This window comes from Palaemon carinicauda, chromosome 2, assembly GCF_036898095.1.
Source record: "Palaemon carinicauda isolate YSFRI2023 chromosome 2, ASM3689809v2, whole genome shotgun sequence".
In the NCBI taxonomy this organism is placed as follows: Eukaryota; Metazoa; Arthropoda; class Malacostraca; order Decapoda; family Palaemonidae; genus Palaemon; species Palaemon carinicauda.
Window position 1 is genome coordinate 128,898,455 of NC_090726.1, and position 23,726 is coordinate 128,922,180.

General features: G+C 44.9%; 1 protein-coding gene across 8 annotated transcripts in view; it reads right to left on the bottom strand.

The window, feature by feature from the left end:
* LOC137626877 (serine beta-lactamase-like protein LACTB, mitochondrial) overlaps positions 1-23,726 on the bottom strand; it is a 192,853-nt gene that overhangs the window by 9,668 nt on the left and 159,459 nt on the right. For all 8 annotated transcript variants that reach the window (XM_068357871.1, XM_068357906.1, XM_068357864.1 and 5 more), the window contains one exon: positions 16,485-16,968. In XM_068357871.1, the coding sequence (XP_068213972.1) occupies positions 16,485-16,968 (484 nt within the window). The remainder of the gene's footprint in view (positions 1-16,484; positions 16,969-23,726) is intronic.

Sequence of the window (23,726 nt, forward strand, 5' to 3'; positions counted from 1 at the left end):
CTAAGCCGGACGCGTCATGGACGCTGTCGTTCGTAATGCATGAGTCATCTAGTTAGCAGAACGACCTTCCTGGCCTTAATAGCTTTAATATCTTTATCTATTTAGCCTTCATTGCTAGGAATGCTTTATATTATGCCGATAGTATTATTTTTAGGTATGGCGATTTAGGTAACCAAACCTATTGACGCTAGGCTTCCTAGCCTAGGCGTTCAGTTTTAGTACTTCATGCATGATATAATACTTTCCTAGTGTTATAATTTTAATGAAGCTTTAGGCGAAATTTTATACATGTAAGATACTGTATATACAAATGCATAATTTCCTCTTCCAAGATAGTATACGAGAGAGATAATCGATTCTCACTGCCACTAGGCTACTAGCCTAGTGGCTTTAGTATACTTTCATACATGTCCCCAATTGGTCTTATGTATCGTGTTATTCAAGTGGAGATAGATATCTCCTTGACTTTTATAGGATGATACTAGTCTCCTTCGGAGATTTAAGGGCAATCTCTCTTTCCCTCTGAGTTAGCCTAGGCTTAACTCTAGGCAGATACCTTGAATTGCATTCAGGTAGAACTAGGCTAGGGTTTTCTGTCCTTTCCCTGTAACCGCAGACGCAGGTTTTTGGGTTTGGTCAGAACCTCAGAGTATTTTGTCTGTGGTCGGTAGCTGACTGGCAAGGTGAATAGAATTCCCCTGCTAGGTTAGGCTGACAACATAGGAGGCTAGACCTCCCTAGGCCACACCTGAAGGTTTTATATGATATGATACCTTCTCCCTGTGGTCTGATAGACTAGTCCTGTGCCGGCAGACCCTAGGCTGAAGAATAGAATTCTTCTACTGCTTAGGAGACACCGGCACTAGAACTCTGTTCCTTTATTGTTTAGAGATGGCGGCGAGGGTGCTGCCGACCCCTTTACTGTATTAAGCTGACCCTAGGTTCGAGAATAGAATTCTCTAGCCACATGGGATAGCTTTAATACTAGAACAGAGTTTCGTTAGGTGAGGTAGGACAGGCTATACTGCCGGCTCCTTCCACACCTTATAGGACCCTCATCCCTCCCCATTCTGTCCTTTAGTGATGGCCTATCCATCACAAACTCTTGGCCATCGTCCTACAATCGACCCGATTGCCGGCATGTTATGGGACTGGCTCGGGTTCTCTGTCTATAGCTCGGCTGTGCCGGCTGCCGGCAGAAGCCCCTTACTGTTGAGTGTTCTTCAGCCCTCTCTTGGACTGTCATCCATAACCTTTGCCGGCAGGGACCGGCAATGTTATGGATGGGTGGAAGCTTGAATGATACATTCTCCCCTTCCTTTTGAACCTTCATTCTGGATAGAAGGTGGTAAGGCAGAGCTCTTACACAATCCTTCGATCCATGTTTTCTCTCTCTCTCTACTGGCTAGTAGCCCTGGGTCCTAACCTGCCGTCAGCTATGACTAGCTGCCGGCAGCCGGATAGGCTGCCGACCGCCGGTATAATACCTAAATGCAAGCTGGCATAGACTGCCGACAGCCGGCGACCCTCCAGCGGCCGGCGACCCACCGGCAGCCGGCGGACTGCCGCCCATTACTCCAGAAGGTAATACATCTTCTGAATTGTACCCAGGTGCTAGCCTGGCGGCATATGACGGCGGGTACTACAGTATATGTTTATACAGTATCCAGTATAATTACAATATAGATCATACCGCAAACCTAAAACTACGGTATAGATTATACGGTAGCCCAAAATTTCTTCCAACATACTCTGTGTTGTCATGTGCAGCCTGTTGTTGAGACCATACAATATAAAGAAAGTAAGTTCTTTCTATAACCTAATTAGTGATCACTGATAACAATCCCCTATATTAAAATGTCTCAAAGCTGGTGTTAAGTTACACTTACATATCCCTATAGGAAAGAAATCTTCCAATGGTTTTTAGAATAGAATTAACCATAGTTTTAATTTTGAGGGAGGTCACAGCAATCAGCTGGGCAGGAAGCACATGTATGTGTCTTTCCTTTTTCCTTTCTAGCTTATCTATCCTAAGCTACATGTAAAGACAATATATTGTATACTTAATCTTGTGAGATTATTCAACGTATACTCATTGTAATTTCCTCTCTTTACAGGAGGACCATCCCGAGTGCGGGAGTATGTTCTGCAATGTCTGCAGCAAGAAATTCTGCAGCCATGAGATGTGCAGGACGCATTCACGCTGTGCCGTTACCAAGGGAGCTCTGAAGTACTGGGACCCTCAGGTATGTAATATATGTACGAACTTGGTTACTGAGGCTTTTGACGACCCTAAGTCAGCGGAGTCAAGGGATGCAGCAAGGGAGAAGCTTCGTAAATGGGTCCGCAGTTTTCAGAAGAACACCACGGGGCCTTACCTTCCAAATGAGGAGATGAGGACCTATCTTTTCCCTAGGGCATCTACAGATGCTGTTATCCCTCAGCCTCACCCAGAGATCCTCTGCGTCCAGATTCCAGTAGAGTCTGATGTCTCGGACGCAATGAAAGAAATCCAACTTGATGACAGGATGTCAGAAGTGTCAGTGGGCACTGAAAAGGCCCTTCTTACAGAAGGTCAGGAAGAGGAGTCGATCATGGCTCCTGATACCGAGGAGGAAGAGGCAGTTTCGGTCTCATCGGTTCCTGCCCCAAAACCTGTTCCCTCAACGTCATCTGCTCCCCCATCGGAAGACATAGGGAAGACTTTGTCGTCAATTATGACGTTGGTGCAGCAGATCCAGAAGCAAAATGCTGAGAAGGATGCTGCATTAAGGTTGGAGATGCGGCAACTTGCAGCATCCCGTGCGTTTCGAAAAGAGACTTAACGTAAAAGATCTTCCTCCGTTCTCGGATGTGAATCCGTAGAGGCATGCTGAGTACATGCCAATGACAGCGGGAAAGATCTACATTTCTGAGAAGCTGGGTTCAGTCCCCATCGAAGATGTGGAATTCTGGCCCAGCTTTGGGGCTTACCCAGACTGCTTCGTCCGTCTGAAGGTAGAGCCAGCTTCAAAGGAGGAGACAGAGCCAAAAGAGGTCATAGTTTTTGACCATGCTAAAGCACAGGCTTTGCTGACGAGTACCTTGAAGGAGGGGGCCTTCACTAATTCTAAGGTGCCGGCTCTAAGCAAGAAGCATCCCTCCTTTGTTGCTTCATCTTCCCGGGCCTTCCCCTTTATGGAAAAAGGGTACAAGGCTGCTTTAAAGGCGATCGAAGCAGGGAAACCTTGTCCTACACTCGACGAGTGTAAGCCGTTATCCCTAGCTTTACCTTTGGACCAGAAGGACAGGAAGGATGTACATCTTACCTTCTCAGTCGGGAGGTTGGAGGCTGATATTGCTGGATGCCAGTTCGGCGGGGACCTCCCTAAGTTGTTAGAGTTTCTCCTGTGCAGGGAGTAGGAGACTAAAGAAAGACTTGCCACCTCTATGTCTCACCAAACTATCCTAGAGACAATGGCAAGCGATCCCCCGAATCCAGATATGTTTATGGTTGTCGCCAAAACACATCTGGCAACTGTTACGAAGGACCTGTATGGCTTTATCAAAGCCAAAAGAGCTTGCAGAGAGTTCATGTTTGCATCAGCTGCGGTGAGACACGAGCCAAGGAAGCTGATATCGTTCAGTATCTGGGGAAAGGACCTCTTCCCAAATGAAGTGGTCAAGGAAGTAGTTGACAAAGCCGTCACAGAGAATAGGAACCTTCTCCAGAAGTGGGGCTTGTCAATGAAGAGGAAGTTTTCCACGGATGAGGGTCCCCAACCTAAGAGGAAGACGAAGAAGCCAAGGGCGCCCTCTCACCCCCCTAGACAACAACTACTTCCCATTACCGCGGTGCCCCAGGTGATAGCACAACCACCTACTACATACCAGTTGGTACCCCCAGCAAATGGCGACACAGTCGCCAGCCTTTACCCCAGCTTTTGAGAGGCAGTCTACTACCTTTCGGCCGAAAGCTAAAGGATCATTTTGAGGCTCCTCTAGACGCCCCTCAAAAGGCAGAGGTAATAAAGGTGGACACAGCCAAGGAAGCAAGTCCTCTGGTCAACAATCCAAGTGAGATGCTTCCGGTAGGAGGAAGACTATTCTTTTTCCGGGATCGCTGGACCTTTGATCCCTGGGCAAACAGCCTAATCAAGAATGGACAGGGTTGGAGCTGGAATGTAGCTCCACCATCTTTCCCTCAATTCTTCTAACACTCAACCCCCATTCTGGAAGAATATGTCCAAGAACTCTTGGACAAGAGAGTAATAAAGAGGGCAAAGTCCATCAAATTTCAAGGAAGGCTGTTTTGTGTTCCAAAGAAGGACTCAGACAAACTCAGAGTCATTCTGGACTTGTCGCCACTCAACAAGTTCATAGTAAATTACAAGTTCAGGATGTTAACCCTTCAACACAAAAGGACCCTGTTGCCCAAGAAGGCATACACAGTCTCTATAGACATGGCAGGCGCCTATTGGCATATCCCAATCAATTGCCAAATTTCCTCCTACCTAGGATTCAAGCTACAGAAGAAACAATATGTCTTCAGAGCTATGCCCTTCGGACTAAACATAGCCCCAAGGATCTTCACGAAGCTTGCAAACACAGTCGTTCATCAACTACGCCTAAAAGGAGTTCAGGTAGTGGCCTACCTGGACGATTGGCTGGTGTGGGCAGCATCCAAAACGGAATGCATGCAAGCCTCCAAGACAGTGATCCAGTTCCTGGAACGTCTGGGATTCAAGATCAATGCCAAAAAGTCTCGACTTTCTCCAGCTCAAAAGTTTCAATGGCTCGAAATTCATTGGAACTTACAGTTACACCGCCTCTCCATTCTGTCAAGAGACTTCTAAAATCCGATCGGATATCAAGACGCCAACAGGAGAGAGTGCTGGGCTCCCTTCAGTTCGCATCAGTGACAGACCCAGTGCTAAGAGCACAGTTAAAGGATCAACAGGATTCTGGAGAAGATACGCATCAAACGCTCGAAGAGATCTAACAAGACCGATACCGACTCATCTGCGATCACTTCTCAAGCTGTGGTCGGAGGCCAAGCACCTAAGGAAATCGGTGCTCTTACAACCACCTCCACCTTCAGTCATCATTCACACGGACTCCTCAAAGGAAGGATGGGGAGGTCACTCTCACCATCGGAAAGTCCAAGGGACTTGGTCCTCTCTATTCAAGACCTTCCATATCAACATTCTGGAAGCCATGGCAGTTTTTCTAACTCTGAAGAAACTGAATCCTCACTGCTCGACCCACATAAGACTGGTTCTAGACAGCGAAGTGATAATGAGATGTCTGAATCCACAAGGCTCGAGATCACCCCAAATTAACCAATTGATGTTGGCCATCTTCCGTTTGGCGGAAAAGAAGAGATGGCACTTGTCAGCAGTTCACCTCCAAGGGTTCCGCAATGTGATGGAGGACGCTCTATCCAGGCTTACACCGATAGAGTCAGAATGGTCCCTAGATGCAGGATCATTCTCCTTCATCTTACGTCAAGTCCCAGAACTGCAAATCGACCTCTTCGCGACGAGTGACAACAAAAAGCTACCTCGTTACGTGGCCCCATACGAGGATCCTCTAGCCGAAACAGTGGACACGATGTCCCTAGATTGGAACAGATGGTCCGGGATTTACCTGTTCCCTCCACCAAATCTTCTATTTAAAGTCCTCAACAAACTGAGATCATTTCAGGGAACGGCAGCTATAGTGGCTCACAAATGGCCGAATAGCATCTGGTTTCCTCTAATATTGGAACTGCGACTGAAGCTGGTCCCGTTTCCGGACCCAGTTCTGACTCAACAAGTAGAGAAGTCGACTGTCTTCGCTTCATCACAGAAAACCCGGAACCTCCACCTCATGATTTTCTCTCCTTAGCAGTCAAGAAAAGGTTTGGGATTTCGAGAGACAGTATAAACTTCTTAGAAGAATACAAGTCTAAATCTACCAGAAGACAATATGAGTCGTCCTGGAAGAAATGGGTTGCCTCTGTCAAGGCAAAGAAGCCAAAAGAAATCTCAACAGATTTCTGTTTATCATTCTTTATTCATCTTCATGAACAAGGATTAGCAACCAACACGATATCTACGTATAAATCTGCCTTGACTAGGCCCTTGCTGTATGCCTTCCAAGTAGACTTCTCTAATGAAATCTTTAACAAGATCCCTAAGACCTGCACTAGACTTAGGCCTGCAGCACCTCCGAGGCCCACTTCATGGTCCTTGGATAATATTCTTCATTTGGCATCAACTCTGAACAATGAAGACTGCTCTCTGAAAGATTTGACCCAAAAAGTTATATTCCTATTTGCACTAGCCTCGGGAGCCAGAGTTAACGGAATAGTGGCCCTTTCGAGAGATGAGGGCCATATTCAGTTCACGGAAAAGGGAGAACTGAATTTTTTTCCTGACCCAACGTTTCTCGCTAAAAACGAGCTACCCACCAAAAGGTGGGGTCCCTGGAGAATCGGCCCTCTGAAGGAAGATGTCTCTATATGTCCAGTAGAGTGCCTAAAGGTCTATCTTTGTAGAACTTAAGACTTTGGGGGAGGAAAGCTCTTTAAAGGAGAAACTTCAGGTTCAAATTTGTCTCTGAAACAACTAAGGGCGAAGATCACCTACTTCATTCGCAGAGCGGATCCGGACAGTACACCGGCAGGTCGCGATCCGAGAAAGATTGCTTCATCTCTGAATTTCTTCCAAAATATGGATTTTGAAAGTCTTCACTCGTTTACTGGATGTAAGTCATCCAGGGTGTTTTTCAAACACTATGCAAAGCAAGTGCAAGAGATCAAGAGGTTTGTGGTGGCGGCAGGTAGTGTGCTGAAACCTGCCGCTCAATACTGCGAGGAACAGTGAATTAATTGGGACTGTTATGTGAAGTGTGTACATGCTGACTCCCTACGGAGCAACATGTGAAGTGAAGTGTCACCATGGTGACACTATGGACTGTTCCAATTGTAAAAGGTGAAAGAAGCATAAAAGAATAACACGTGTGCCATGCGTACTTTACGCAAGTGTGAACAGACTGTAATGACAGAAATTTGAATTGGAAAATTTTCAAAAAATTTTCCTTTCTAAGTGGCTTTATCTGTTTCTTTTCAGATGAAACAAGTATTTCTGGTATTACTTCTATATTTATGCTTAAATTATTTCAATAATATTTTATACTGTACTATAGAATACAAATTGATTTCATCTTTTATTGATTATCAATAAAGTACTAATTGAATTTTGCGTCTTATTTTGCCCCAAATTCAGATAAATAAAGATGTGTTTGAGCATTATTTTATCACCCTTTTTTATTTGTGCATATGTATAAGAGAATATCTATAAATATTTGTTCCTACATGTAAACAAACCTTCTGTGTGTGTACAACTTGGTATGCCTTGAATGTAATGCTGACTTATACAAACAATTGTTTCTACATGGATACAAACCTGTCTGTCTTTACATACAGCTAGCTCTGTAGACCCAGGGAGGTGTCGGTAGTTCATACATACATATGTTCGTTTTCGAATACAAACTCTAATTGGAGAGGTATACGTTGAGACCAGCATAACTGTTTGTTTGCTAGGTTGTTCATTTAAAATATGCAATCCTCAAGACTTTTTCCAGAGTCTGGCATGACTCTTCCCTGTAGAGGGTAGGAAGCACTAACCTGGTTCATGATTAGATGAAATGATGTATAACGGTAACATCAGACGTTTCTAGGTCTAAGTGACCAAGGAAAGTCTGTCTTGAGGTGAAGGCACTAACAGAAAATTCACAGACACATTAAAGGGATTTTGACGAAGGAAAAATCTATTTCTGGGCGAGAGACCTATGCCGCCCAGTGAAATGCTCCTTTAGCATCATTTCTAAGGTATATAACTGCTAAATAATACCAGAGAAAAAAATTGCATAGGAATGCTAGGTGTGAACCCAGATCGCTCACCTGAAAGGTGTCGGTATATTATAACAAGGGCGTGAAAATCACTAGCAGAGGTCTCGTGCCAATTAGATATCTCCTCGTCAATATCCCCCAAATCAAGAGGAGCCGTCCCAAGTCCACCACAGACCATCGCTACCAACAAGCCCAACCACGCCAATGACGTCACTCCTCATACCACCCAAGTTTGGGTCCAACAGGGAGGGCGAGCAGAGGGTGGGTTCACTGGGCGGCACAGGTCTCTCGCCCAGAAATAGATTTTTCCTTCGTCAAAATCCCTTTTCTGGGCTCCAACCTGTGCCGTCCAGTGAAATAGTACCAAAGAAATGGTCCCAAACTTGGAACCAAAATGTTAAGTGAAAAAGAAAATTAAAGTCCAACATACCAAAAACATGATTTAATACACGTTAAATGTAAATACAAAATATTCGAGATAAATGAGAAAACTCCTTACGTAACAATATAAATGCAATATAAGTATAAAACATGGGATGCAAACTGAATGTAAAATCCTAGGTTATATAGGAAAAAACATAAGCATCAAAATAAGGTCCCAACTAAAAGAATACCAGGACAATTTCAAAACAATTAGATTACTGTAGGGATAAAATATAACAATCTCGAATGAATAAATGTGATCATGGGCAAAAATTATAAATTGTTGAGGACTGTACATAAGGATGCAACTGAAGGGTGCGATCCAAAAGATGAACCAAACCACTGTAGGGACAATAAGTGAGGCAGGTAAGGGGAAGAGAAAAAAGGGGAGGGGGGAAAAGCAAGACCTAGTGATTAAGATTCATGATGATCAGGAGGAACCACATTTCCTGCTGCCACTGTAGCAAATTTTAGGGCTTCCAAAGATTTTAAATAGTGGCGTTTGAAAACTGTTGGGGACTTCCAGCCTGTATATTTCGTGAGGTCATCAAATTTCATGTGATGGAAATAATTAATAGAAGTAGCTACAGCTCGAATATCATGGACATGTGGGAATGATTCTGGGTTAGCCTGTTTAATGAATTACAGAATCTGTTGTCTGATCCCTTTAAGGGTGATGGTTCCTTTGTTCTCTCTAATAAATAAGGGCCCCAAGGACTTAGTGGAAGTTCTATTTAGGTAGGCTTTCAAAGTCGTAACTGGGCATAAGGATGGATCCCGTGGAAGGGGAACAATCTTCCAGGGGGACCATCTATTTTGGGGGTCCTCATTCTTTGCCAGGAATGTTTTGTCAGGGGAGAGTAAAACTTCTCCTGACGAGAGAAAATCAATATGGCCTGGATTTCTAGACAAGGCTGAAAGCTCCGAAATTCTAGCGCCAGAGGGTAAGCTCATTAGGAATTGGGTTTTCCGTAATAATGGGATATAGGCACATGATTCATTAGGAGTGTCAGAAGCTAATTTGAGAAAATCATTCAGAAACCAGGAAACTGCGGTAGGACGAGTTGATGGTTTCAATCTGGCACAAGCTTTAGGAATGGAGGAGAGGTATGAATCCGTAAGGTCAATATTGAATCCAATCTGAAAAATCTTTTTCAAGGCCGATTTAATGGTAGTAATAGTACTAGCTGCTAAGCAAGATTCAAATAGAGTCCTAAAAAAGGTTACTGTTAGGTTCACAGTCATTCTCTCAACCTTTGAGTCCTTTAAGAACTTGGCAAGTTTCTTGACAGCCGAGTCATATTGTCGAAGGGTGGACTCCCTATTATCTGATTCCAAAAATAAAGTATTTTGAGGGTCAATATCTGCGCCTCTTTGGGCTGCGAATTTCATAAAGTCCATAAAGTTAGTGCACTCCAAGCGTTTGAGGAAGCGAACACAGTGCAAGTTTGTACTGTCTGTGTTAGTATTGGATTGGGGATCCGCCGGGGGCGGAGGCCCAGTTCCACCAGAAGGGGGAACCAATTGCTCTTGGGCCAGTTGGGGGCTACTAGAGCCACTTGTCCCTTGAAAGTTCTGAGCTTGTCCAATACTTTCATCAACAGGTTGATTGGAGGGAATAGATAAATCTTCTCCCAAATGTTCCAATCCAGTGACATTGCGTTTGTGGCGTAGGCTAGGGGGTCCAGGTTGGGGGCTACGTAGCACTCTAGCGGGGTCGTTCTGGACAGAGCGTCCGCCACTACATTGCATACTCCCGCCAGATGGACTGCTGACAGATGCCACCTGTTGGATGTTGCCAAGGAGAAAATGGCTATCATCACATGATTTATGTGTCCCGATTTGGAGCCTCCTCTGTTTATGCAGCGAACTACAACTTCGCTGTCTAGAACCAATCTGATGTGTTGGTTTCTGGCTGGGGTCAAGCGTTTCAGAGTGAGGAACACTGCCATGGCTTCTAAAACGTTTATGTGAAGCTGGCGGAACATTGGTGACCAAAGACCTTGGGTCTTCTTGAACTGGGAGTAATCCCCCCCCCCCCCCATCCTGTTAGGGAGGCATCCGTGTGAATGACCAGCTTTGGAGGTGGATATTGCAAGGGGACGGATTTTGTCAAGTTTTTGACCAATGTCCATGGTTGGAGCCTTTTCTTTAGGATTGGAGGGAGACGAGCTCTTTTGTCTCGATACTTCTTGTTCGCCTTGGAACGCCAAATCCGATTTATGTCTTTCAACCTGGCCTTCAGTAATATGTCTGTCACTGAGGCAAACTGGAGGGCACCCAGAATCCTCTCTTGGTTTCTTCTGGACGTCAATTTGTCCTTGAGGAAACGCTTTGTATTTTTTGCTATTTCTCTTCTTTTGGCCGATGGAAGGCATAGGGTGTGGGAATTTAGGTCCCATTGCAACCCTAGCCATTGGAATGTCGACTTCGGGACTAGGCGAGATTTCGCGAAGTTGATCCGGAACCCCAAGTGTTGAAGGAATGATATGACCTTGTTTGTTGCCGTCAGGCAGTTCTCGACGTTGTTCGACCAAACGAGCCAGTCGTCTAAATACGCTACTACCTGAATTCCCTGGGTTCTTAATTCTTGTATTACCGTCTCTGCCAGCTTGGTGAATATTCTGGGCGCTATATTTAGTCCGAATGGCATTACTTTGAAGGTGTATGCTTGTTTGCCTAGCTTGAAGCCTAGGTACGGACGAAAATGCCTTGCTCTTGGAACATGATAGTAGGCATCGGTAAGATCGATAGAGGTGGTGACGGCCCCACGGGGAAGTAAGGTCCGCACCTGAGAGACGGTTAGCATGTGAAACTTGTCGCATTTAGATGGGACAGGTCTAGGATTACTCTTCTTTTGTCTGAGTCTTTCTTTGGCACGCTGAACAAGCGACCTTGAAATTTCAAGTGACGTGCCTTTGAGATTGCATTCTTTAGAAGCAGATCGTCTGCGAACTAGGCTAACTCTTTTGTTGGGTGTTGGTAAAAACTGGTTGGTGGAGGGGGCCCTTCTATCCAACTCCACCCCAGACCTTTGGAAATTATACTGAGTGCCCAACTGCTGAAAGTCCAGTTCTTTCGGAAGATGTAGTCTTCCCCCTACCTGGGATGTCTCAATAATTCGTGGAGGGTTTACCTCCTCGTCCTCCGCGGAGACCTCGACCTCGAGGGGCGATCCTTCCACCTCTGGCACGAAAGGTGCCTCTTGCGCCAGAGCCTCTGGTATGCTCATATCCATGAGAGGCCCCCTGAGTCTCAAAGGTGGGGTTGTAGACCGAGGAAGCATAAGTAGCGGAGGCTAACTGAGCCTGAGGAACCAACACGTACTGTTGTTGGGGATGGCCCTTTGAGGTGAAAGGGAGGTTTCCCTGAGCTAATGGGACCGGTTGAACCATCTGCTGGGGCTGCCGGGTTTGATAAGAAGGGAAAGGCCTCAGTCTCTTCCTGCCGCGAGATTGGGGAGCGACAGGTTCACACTTACGTTTCGGGACTAGACCCCAACGAACCTTGAGGCTCTAATTAACTCTGGCCGCTTCACTGAGGACGCTATTCACCAGATCTTCGGGGAATAGGTCCGTACCCCAGATTGGGGCCTTAATGAGCCTGTTAGGCTCATGCCTGATGGTGGCTTCTGGTAAGACATGTTTGCGGCAGCGGCGCCTAGCTGCCAGGAAGTCGTAAGCATCCGACAACAAGGTGTGGAGCAACGACTTTGTTAGCACTTTGAAGAGGGGTTCCTCTTCATATAGGAAGGAGGTCAATTCCGCCATAGTTGCCGAGTTAATCGAGCGACTCAGGTGCATACGAGCCTCATACTCGAGGCGAATCAGGGACTCCGGGAGCTTGAGGAATCTTTCACTAAATTGAGTGAAGGCGCAGTCAGGGCTCAGTTTACCCACAGTAAATGTCGCCGGGGCACCAATCCAGCACTCATGGTCCCCCGGGAATACAAGGGAAGTCAAGTCTGTTTCCCCCAGCTGCGGTAATGGCTTGTCTTCGTTCACGGCCTGCATGGCAAGGTCCATGATTTTAGTGACACACGGCGTAGGGGTGCGCTTGTCTGCCACAAACATGGTGTAAGAGCTCTTAAAAGGAGTGAGCATCTTGTTGATGCACTCCAGCTCATTTAGGGTCCGAACCCAAGTGGATTGGGCCTGTTCTTTAGAGTAAATTACGGTCTCCCTAGGAACTTTGTCCAGGCGGACCAGAGCCTCCTCAGTGAGGCGGGCGAAGCCAGGGAAAGGAAACTGCAAACCCTGCGGGTAGAACTCAAAATCTTCCACCGGCCAGGTGCCAAAACCCTCGATGGTCAACATCCCATCCTTAAAGGGTGCATGAATTGCCAACTTCCACAGGTTGTTTTTGACAAACTCCGGGAGTTTCGAGGCATCCGGAATAGCGTACTGCTGCTGTTGGGGCAGACCGGAGAGCATGAGACCCTCGACGAGAGACTCTTGGTTTTGAACCTTCGAGACGAGGGTATTAACCAAGGAACCCAGGCATTCCAAGGTGTTGGAAAAGGCCGAAACGTCGAAGGAAGGCGCCGGGGCGCTTACCGCCGGCTGCGTAGGTTGCAAGCCGGGTGTCACTCTCGACTCCGGGGCGGGAGGAGCATGCGTGACTGGGTCCACAGGGACCTTGGAAGACGAAACTCGCGAGGACGAAGTCCTAGGGGTTCTGAGCGATTTCGTCGCATTGGAAGACCTGCGGGTCTTGGTAAGGGGTTTGCGTGACGACTTAACCTTAGGCAACACAGGAGGGTTGCTGACATCAGTGGGGTGTCGTCCAGAGAACCCTGTAAAAGGAAGAAGTAGAAGATGTAGAAAAGGCCGGACTAAGGACAGGAATCTTAGACCGGGACACACTTGCCTCACTTACAGTCCTACCTGGGTCTGGCTCATCCAAGGCCATGGGTTCGACGTCCAAGTTCATAGCAGCCACGTCACTGGTGATGGATTCTCCCGGAACACCGGGGTCTTCAGAGAGGAGTTGTTCAGTTATCCCGGCGATGATAGGATACGCCACCTCCTTAGGAACCGCCGCTGAATATTTGGCGTTTGGATAAAGGAGGGTGCACATCTCCTCGGAGAGAATGTAGGGGTGCCGGGTCTTGACATTGTGGGCGAACCCGCCGACCCATACCTTAAGAGTCGCCAAGGCTGAGGACTTGGAAGACTGTGAACTTTGAAAGAGAAGGTACCGTTACTAATGAAGGGGAGGTAGAGAACACCGAGAAGGTGAATAAACCGAACGCATGCGTCGTCGAAGTCTCCTATGACTAATTTTAAATTAGAATATAAACGGATAGCAGGTAAACCCCGAAATTAGTCTAAGTAAAACTATAACGTATAATAATGGCAGGAACACTTACTTAGTCCGAAGTGAGAATGGAAACAAGGTCGTAGCAGACCACACAGTTGTCGGGGTGCCAAACAGTTAAATCGCCGACGTGGACCGAGCAGTAGGTGTGTGACCTGCACATATCATGTCCGCATGCTTGCTGTAGAACGGCCGCACAGGCTGTCATCATATAGCGAACAACCTGTAATATAAAGGATACATAAGTATCACAGGTAATTCAGTATCCTACGGGGATCCCGGGTGTGCCGGGACTAGAGTAAACGATAAGAAACGTTAGCATTAGGATACTATATGAGGTCCTCCCGGTAGGGCCGGGAGAAAAAGCATACAAATTAAGTTAACTTACAATAATTGAGATTAACCGTATAAGTTAATGATAAGTTAATAATAAATAAGGGAATTCCGTGTATGGTGAGATCATTCCGGGTAAGGGTAAGGGAGATAATATTCCTTAGGCATCAGAGAGTGAACACGTAGAGATATAAGGTTAACATAACATGTTCCGTTGGCTCCGGAGAGACAACTGAGTGAGGGAGACAGGCACCGGACCTACCGGGGTAGGGGGGATGGACTCCCTATCAAAAAGGAACCTTAAGTTAATAAACACTCAATAAAACCATGTAATATCCCACATGGGAGATGAACAGAGAGCTCACAACCAAAGGAACAACCAAAACTCCCGATCTCCTGATGGCCAATTGAAGAGGGCGGGAATCCGGCTGTGGCGGAAGGAAGTGAGTAACTCGCAAGTATAACAGATCTAGGCTCTGATAAGGCAAGGAGTCAAGCAGTACCCCGGGGAGGGATGGAGGGGGGGAAGGTCGGGCGTACGGACGAGAGGGATCGGCCAAGAACCCAAACAGCTGACTCCAGGTCTCTAAGAGACGGCAGGTATCCCCAGGGGGGATACTCAGGCTCAGGTAGTGGGAGGAGCCCCAGAGGGGAAGAGGAGTATGGGGAGGCATACTCGAGATCAGGGAGTGGGAGGAGCCAAAGAGCCACAGGTGGATACGAGGCGATCGCGAGAGGTCGAGCGAGGACAGGAGTACCAACCTGTCCGACCAGGATCGCGAGACACTAACATAACGAATGATCACGACACGGAATAATAACTGGGTTAAGGCATGCAAGATAAGCTGATACAATGAATATGAGAGAGAGGGACGCAAGAAAGGCAGGGAAAAACAAAACAAATGCAAGGGCGCGCCCGTCAGTACGGGGAGGACCAGGGCTGGACAGGGGTGCCAACATAATACCGAACGGATACGAACCGAATGGTAAACGAAAAAACATTAAACACTGCCGATCGAGAGTCCCCCTCAGATAATATGACTAAACTCTTAATAACAGCGATTCCATAGAATCGTGAAAAGACAAAACTAAACTTTTATCAGCACAAGGCGTCTTCACGGTGCTGACCGAGAGGGGCGCCGCCATAACCTAACATGGCATGGGATAACCATGGTGATAACAATAATAGAAAAATAACTGCTCAAGCATCGGTAAAAGCGCAAGGTTCAAAACGAATAACAAATAGTATGGAGGACCAAATGTAAATCGTTAAGAACGAGCTAGGAGGTAGCAAGAACTAAAATGGCCGCCGCGTCGCGGGGCCGACAACAATAGCGAAACAAATAAACATGAATAACACTAAAAGTAAGGATAATGCTACCTCCAAAAGCTCAGAGAACATAAGTCTGCTACTTAACTTCGATGAGGAAGCTTGGGAGTCCGACATCATGAGCAGAGAGGGTGTAAAAATCCAAAAAGCACAAGCGAAAAAATCACAGCAACAAAGCGAGAGCGATGCTAAATGAGGAGTGACGTCATTGGTGTGGGTGGGGTTGTTGGTAGCGACGGTCTGTGGTGGACTTGGGACGGCTCCTCTTGATTTGCGGGATATTGACGAGGAGATATCTAATTGGTACGAGACCTCTGCTAGTGATTTTCACGCCCTTGTTATACAGTAATATACTGACACCTTTCAGGTGAGCAAGCTGGGTTCACACCTAGCATTCCTATGCAATTTTTTTCTCTGGTATTATTTAGCAGTTATATACCTTAGAAATTATGCTAAAGGAGCATTTCACTGGGCGGCACAGGTTGGAGCCCAGAAATGCTCTGATAAACTTCCTATATCCCTTAGGAAGCTACTTTAAGGAACTTCCATCAGGACGACATGGCCATCTCACCCAAATATAGATTTTTCGCTTCGCTCAAAATCCGTTTTTTAGTTTTAGGGGTAAAATGTTGATATAACTGAATTTTGGCAGAGCAGCAATATGAACATAAGGTGAGACTCACAAAAATAAAGGTGAGACTCACAAAAATAAAATGCATATGAAAGATAAAGAGAAACAGTATACAAACATGAATAAGTGTGAGTGGATATTGGGATCTGCCACCTTCAAAGGCGTTATTCAGCAATTCACTTCTGCTAAATGTAATCTATGAATTTTTAACCAAGACTTAATCAAGTTAGCCTTTGGTAAATTGTTCTTTTCAATCAAGCCTGCTTTGTTTAAAATATTTCCTGTTGAAATTATATAGTGTCTTAGCATATTGCTATTTTCAGCAAGATCATACATAAGTACAAAAGAATACATAATATAATTTTCTAACCTTCACTTGATTGCAATGGGACCAAGGGTTAGATATAAAAGTTGATCACAGGAGTTACCCGGTACTCCTCTTATAAAAAATGCAGGTAAGAAATTGAGAAAAGGTTCAGTTATGCACTCTAAATTTCCAAAGGACACCATTATATGATCTTTTCTTTTTAACCAAAAGACTCAAAAACTGACATAAGAATCATAGTAAATACCTGGTTTGAAGAAAAGCTCATCATCCATGAAAATTTTCACGGAATCTTCTATATGTGTAAATCTTTCCCGAAGATGGTATTCCTCAAGGTCAAACTCAGTTTTTTCTTTTTTCTTAGACTTATGAGCAATTCTGTTTAAATGCTGTCTTAGCTGCATTTTCTTCTTCTTTATAATTTCTGAAGTACTCTGAATTTTGCACTCTGTCTTTTCCTCAGATGATGTTTCTGAATTTTTTCTCGCTTCTGTAGAATTTTCAATTTCTTGGATAGGTGATTTATTAACTTCTACTTTTCCCATGTCCTCTTGAACTTTATTTTCACTACTATGTTCAGGTTTTTCCTCTTTATGTTTCCTTTTCAGCTCAGTTTGAATTTTATGGCATTTATTGGATTCCCCTTTTTTCTCTTCCTTCTTGGTTTCTTTCAATTGGTAGTGGCGGATACCTGATTTATGGCTTATAAGTTGCCGGGTTGTGATAGTTACCTGGAAAAATATACTTAAAAAAGTAATATTATAGCTAATACCTATTTTGTTTTTTATCTGAAATATTAATTTGTGCCATGGCATATTGCACTTCCTTATTGATGCATATGCTCATATAGTAATGTTTTATACAGCACATGCTCATATAGTAATATTTTATACATAGTTACTGAAGATGTTTGTACTGTTGAAATGTAGCTAAATTCAGCAATGACAAACTTTTGCTGAAATAAATTCACTGAGTAAGTTTTTATCTACATTATCTAATGGGCAAAGAAAATTGTTTAAACACAAACATATTAATCTAGAGCATATGACCACTAATGGATCCGAGTAAATCCGACATATAATATTAAAGAAAAAGAGGGGAGGGAATTTCCATCAACCAATACCCTATGAATAACAGTATTTATGGAATTTGTAACCCAAGTTTTCATCAAGTGAAAAAAATTCATAATTTTCTTAGCAAGATCAGATGTATATTTAGATCTTCAGATAAATAAATATAAATTTAGCACATAGTGTATCTGGTTTATAAAAATGTAAATCAAAATATACAATAACTACCTGAAGAATTGGATGAAAAAGACAATAATTTCATGAGCTTTGTAATCAAGCACTGCGAAGCTAGATTATAAAATTACCGTTCATCAGCAACATAGATAACACAGCCCTAAACACCTTTATGCCATTAAAAAGAAAATGAAAAAAAGGAAAAGGGTTTTTATTAAAAACTATATATCCTAATATACTATAATAAAAATGATTGTTCAAGTAATAGTAGTTTCTTTTAGCGAGTAAAAAATTGCTTTGATAGTTTGCCTTTATCAACTACTGCACAGTACTTTGGAGGGCATACAATATTCTCGATCATCTTATACAGTGAAAGGGATTTTGACATAGGAAAAATCTACTTTTGGGTAAGTTAGCCATGTCATGTTGGAAAATCCTCTGGCCAGCTTTCTACTTGGGATATTTCCTGCGAGTGATATACCAGAGTATTTTACCTGCAGAGGTATCACAGGGTTACTACCCCTGGAGCAAATATCCCGAAAGATATTGAGTATATAACAGGGACGTGTTTAAAACAACCACGGCTATACTTCCCCGAAGAGTTAACTTTGTCTTGAAGGATATGGGATAGGATTGGATACATGGGAGAGCCGTTACAACTGCGATACCAGTGTGTTACTGTGAACACGTTCGCTGGTTCACCATTCCAGCAGCAGCCATCATATGAAATATGGCCTCGCAGTGAGAATTGGGAGGGGATGAAAAGAACCGGGCCGGTCCATCCGGACGACATGACTATCTCATCCAAAAATAGATTTTTCCTATGTCAAAATCCCATGTCTGGGCTCAAGCCATGTCATCCTGATGGAAGTTTACCAGATAATTAAACGGATTTTGAACGAAGCGAAAAATCTATTTTAGAGTGAGATAGCCATGTCGTCCTGATGGAAGGTTCTATAGGTAGCTTTCTAAGGGATATTTGGCTACAGTGATATTCCCAGGGAATTAACCTTTAGGTCTCCAGAATTCTAACTCCTGGCACAAATATCCTTAAAATTTCTCTTAAGGATATCGCATAAATCAGGGGACGTATATCTTGATACGACACATAGCAATCTTCTCCCCAAATAGCGTTTTCGTTTCGAAGGGGAGGAGTGGCAAAAATAGAAGGGGAGCCGTTATCAAGGTTACCCTTCCTCCCATACTACTATTGAGTATCTAGAATGGCGCTGTATCCAAGATGGCACTCATTCCTTGTAGCATTGAGCATGGTGCTACAGATATAGTAATTTCGGGAGGGATCCTGCCAAGGCCTTTTCTATGGAAAAGGAGAGCGGGTCCATCAGGACGACATGGCTATCTCACCCAAAAATAGATTTTTCGCTTTGCTCAAAATCCGTTTTTTGGGCTCAAGCCATGTTGTCCTGATGAAAGTTTACCAGAGAATTACTAGAAAGTACTGTATCTGTGGATTTTCATAGGTGCCTTAACCTTGGGACAATATTTCTATGGTCATCCAGACCACTGAGACAAATGACGCACCGTTATAAGTCATTACTACTAATCATGGACAATGTTAGTGCTTCCTGCTCCCTGCAGGGAAGAGTCATACTAGACAGTAGAAAAAGGGTCTCAAGGTTTGCATATATTGTATGAATAAACATAAGTATCCACTATATATACAAAAGGTCTCACGGTTTGTATATGTTGTCTGAACAACTAAGTGTCAACTATATCAATTGTTTGTAAGCATACAATAATATGAGGTTTACTTAAATAAATAAGTAAGAGAACTCTGGCATATTTAATGTGCTAATTGCAGGGCGAAATAAGACGCAATTACACTCTAATAGACATTTATTTTAAATAAATGACCAAATGGAATAACGAGTGTAACGTGTTAAGGGAATTATACGTACAACGTATACAGAAAATATTTTTGGGCTCAGGCCATGTCGTCCTGATGGAAGGTTCCTTTAAGTAGCTTCCTAGGGTATATTTGACTACAGTGATATTCCCAGAGAATTTGACTTAAGATCTCCAGAATTCTAACTCCTGGCACGAATATCCTTAAAGTTTCCTTTTAGGATATCGCATAATATCAGGGGACGTTTTCTTGACACGCCACATAGCAATCTGCACCCCGCATAGCGTTTACGCTTCGAGGGGGAAAAGTGGCAAAATAAAAGAGGAGCCGTTAATAAGGTTCCCTTCCTCCGTTACTGTTTTTAGTACTCAAATGGCGCCATAATTGCCGCCATCTTTACTAATTTTTCTGTAGCGATATCGCTCGGTGGTTTTCCCAGGGCTCTCTCGCTATTTTGGATTTATTATGCAATCTCCAGCCTCTTCTGCCTCTGGAAAGTTGACTATTTAATTCTTATGCTGTATAAATATAGCTCTCGCCGTAAAGTAAAAAATTGAATAGAATTAAACATATTTTTTGGCAGAGCTATTGCCTGGACCGGAGGCGTCTTCGGCGCTGTCGTTCGTAACGCATGAGTTATTTAGTTAGCCAGAACAACTTTCCCGGTATAATAGCTTAAATATTTATTCAGCTATTCAGTCTTCATTGCTAGGAATTATTTATATTATGCCGATAGTATTCATTTAGTTCGGCGAATTAGGTAGCCGATCTTGTTTACGCTAGGCTTCCTAGCCTAGGCGTTTTAGTTTACTCTCTTGCATGATATAATAAGTGTTCCTGGTGTTAATAAAGTTTAAATGAAGATATTAGCCAATTTATACATGTAAGATATATTGATTGCATATAAAAATTTTCCTCTTCCAAAATAGTATACGAGAGAGCTTCGATGAGTTAGGTAGTCGATCTTACTGTCACTAGGCTAGAAGCCTAGGGGCTTTAGTATACTTTCATACAATCTCCCCGGTTACCCTCATGTATAGGGTAATCCCTCCTTCCCTCTGAGTGTAGCCTAAGGCTACAATCCTAGTTGGTCTTGCCTCGAGTTGTCATTCAGGCAAGACTAGGCTAGGGTTTTTCTGCCCCTTCCCCTAGCTATAGATGGTAAGCTTTGGGTTTAGGTCAGAACCTTAAAGTGCAAGTTGTGTGCCAGCAGCTGGTCGACAGGGTGAATGTATTCCCCTGTCGGGCTTTGGTTGTCGGCATAGGAGGCTTAGCCTCCCTAGACTGCACTTGAAGGGGTCATGTGATCCCCCTTCTCCCTGCGGTTTAGTTGACTAGTCCTGTGCTTGCAGACCCTAGGCTGTAGAATAGAGATTTTCTGCTGCCTAGGATGGCGCCGGCACTGGAACTCTGTTTCTCTATGATCAAGGGTGGCGGCTAGAAGATGGCGGCCCCCTTACTGTATTGGCAGACCCTAGGCTGGGGAATGAATTCTCCGTCCGCCTAGGGTGGCGCCGATACTGAAACAGAGCTTCCTCAAGGTGTGGTAGGACCAGCATACTGCCGGCTCCTCACACCTTATACAGGACCCTTTCCCCTCCCCATTCTGTCCTTTAGTGATGGCACATCCCTTTGGCCGTTGTCCTGCAATCTCACCGCTTGCCGGCGGGTTGTAGGGCAGGCTTGGGCTTCTGCTTGTATGGCCTAGTCGTTCAGCTTCCCTATCGGACACATTGCTCCGGGATAGCTGTGTCGGCAGGACCAGCTGCCGGCAGAAGAACCATTGACTTTGGAGTGTTCTTCATTCCTCCCTTGGGCTGCCATTCACATCCTAAGACCAGCAGGGAGCGGCAACAGAGGTGGATAGGTGGAAGCTTTATTATCTTATGTTCTCCCCTTCCATTAGAACATTCATTCCAGAGGAAGGAAGTAAGACAGTGCTCTTACATCACCCTTCACTCCTTGCTCTCTCTCTCTCTCTCTCTCTTGGCTAGTGCCGCCAGGTACTAAGCTAACTGGCAGCTGCCGGCCACTAACCTAGCCGGCAAGACGCTGGGTAGACTTGTGGACCGACAGCCAATGATTCACTGACATAACTGACTTAGTTGGCAAGAGCCGGCCGAGTTGGTCTATCGGCAACTACCCTGTCACAGAATGCTGTCTGGGCTAGTGTGCCGACAGCCGACGTCCGGTAAGCCGCTGGCAATCTGGCGGGCCGCCGGCTACTAATTTTTCAATATTGTGTCAGCTGAACTGTGCCTCAGGTACTAGCCTTGCCGGCTGCATGCCGGCAACAACTACAATATATGTATATACAGTAGCCATTATATTTGTAGTATAGAACATACTGCAGACAGAAAACTATAGTATAAAAGTATACAGTAGTTAAATTTTCTAACATACTCTGTGTGTCCAGGCACAGTCTATTGTTGAGACCTTATAGATAGGGAAAGGATTTCCCTTTCTACATACTGATAGATGATCAGTTATTAATGACCCTCATTATCAATCCTTTTGGAAGTTTGTGTTAGCTACACTCTTCTATCCTTATAGGCTAGGTTTTTCCACCGGGCCTCCTGAGGAGGAGAACCCTAGGATTAATATTGAGGGAGGTCACAGCAATTGGCTGGGCAGGAAACACATGTATGTCTTTCCTAACTCATTTCTGGCTTATCTATCCTAAACTATATGCAATAAAATAAAATGGAAAATATTAGTAATAATATTTATTAGTTTATCTAGTGAGATGAACTACAGTATACTCATTTTATTTTCCTCTTTTTACAGGAGGACCATGTGAAGTGCGGCAGCGTCTTCTGCAATGTACGTAGCAGGGACTTCTGGGGCCACCTGGAGTGTAGGACACACTCCCATTGTTCCATCACCAAGGGACCTCTCAAATATTGGGACCCCTTGGTATGTACAGTGTGCAAAGACTTGGTTTATGAGGCTTTTGAGAACCCCAAGACAACGGAGTCAAGGGATGCAGCTCGGAACAAGCTGCGCAGATGGGTTCATGGCTTCCAGAAAAATGCCACGGGGCCTTACCTCCCCAACGAGTGTATGAGGGTCTATCTTTTCCCCAAAGCATCTGCGGATGCTGTCATTCCTCAGCCTCACCCTGAGATCCCTTGCATCCAGATAGCCGTGGACACGGATGACTCGGATGCGATGAAGGACATCCATCTAGATGATGAGAGGATGTCAGAGGTGTCAGAGGACACCGAAAAGGACCTTCTAGCTGAAGGTCAAGTGGAGGAGTCTACGTTGGCTCCAAAGACGGAAGAGGATGAAGTCGAAACAGTGTCTGTTTCGTCGGTTCCTGCCCTAGAACCAGTGCCCTCTACATCCGCTCCTCCACCTCAAAAGTCGGATGACACCCTATCTGCCATCAAAGCCATGATGGAGATGTTTCAGAAGAAGAGCGCAGAAAGGGAAGCTTGCGCTAAGGAAGGAGATTCACCAGCTTGCAGCGACCCGTGGGTCTCATAGGAGACCTAATGTAAAGAATCTTCCCTCGTGCTCCGTGGTAAACCCATGGAGGCATGCCGACTAAAGGCCAATAACGAACGACAAGATCTTCATCTCAGAAAAGCTGGGAGGTGTCCTTATCGAGGACATTGAGTTCTGGCCCAGCTTTGAGTCCTATCCTGACTGCTTTGTTTGTCTAAGGACAGAACCTGTCTCCAAGGAGGAGAAAGAGCCCAAGGAGGTCATAGTGCTTGACCATACAAAGGCTCAAGCTTTACTAGCCAGCAGTCTGAAGGACAGGGGCTTCACCAACTCTAAGGTGCCAGCCTTGAGTAAGAAACACCCTTCCTTTCTTGCTCCAGCAACAATGGCCTTCCCCTCTGCGGAAAAAGGGTTCAAGGCAGTGAAAGCTGGAAAACCTTGCCCTACACTGGAGGAGTGTAGGCCCCTTTCCTTAGCCCTACCGACAGATCATAAAGACTGGAGGGATATTCAGCTTACCTTCTCAGTCAGGAAGTTGGAGGCCGATATCGCTGGACGTCAGTTTAGCGAAAACCTCCCCAAGTTGTCAGAGTTCCTCCTGCGTAGGAAGTAGGACACGAAAGGAAGGCTTGCTACCTCTCTGTCCCTCCAGGTGACCCTGGAGGCAATGGCCAGTGAACATAGGTCCCCAGATATGTTCATGGTCATAGCCAAAACACACTTGGCAACCCTAACTACAGACTTTTATAGCTTTGTTAGGGCTAGAAGGGCCTGTAGGAAGTTTGTGTTTGCCTCGGCTGCGGTAAGACACGAACCCAGGAAGTTGATATCTTCCAACATCTGGGGGAAAGACCTCCTCCCTAATGAAGTGATCAAAGAAATAGTCGACAAAGCCGCCATGGAGAATAGGAATCTTCTCCAGAAG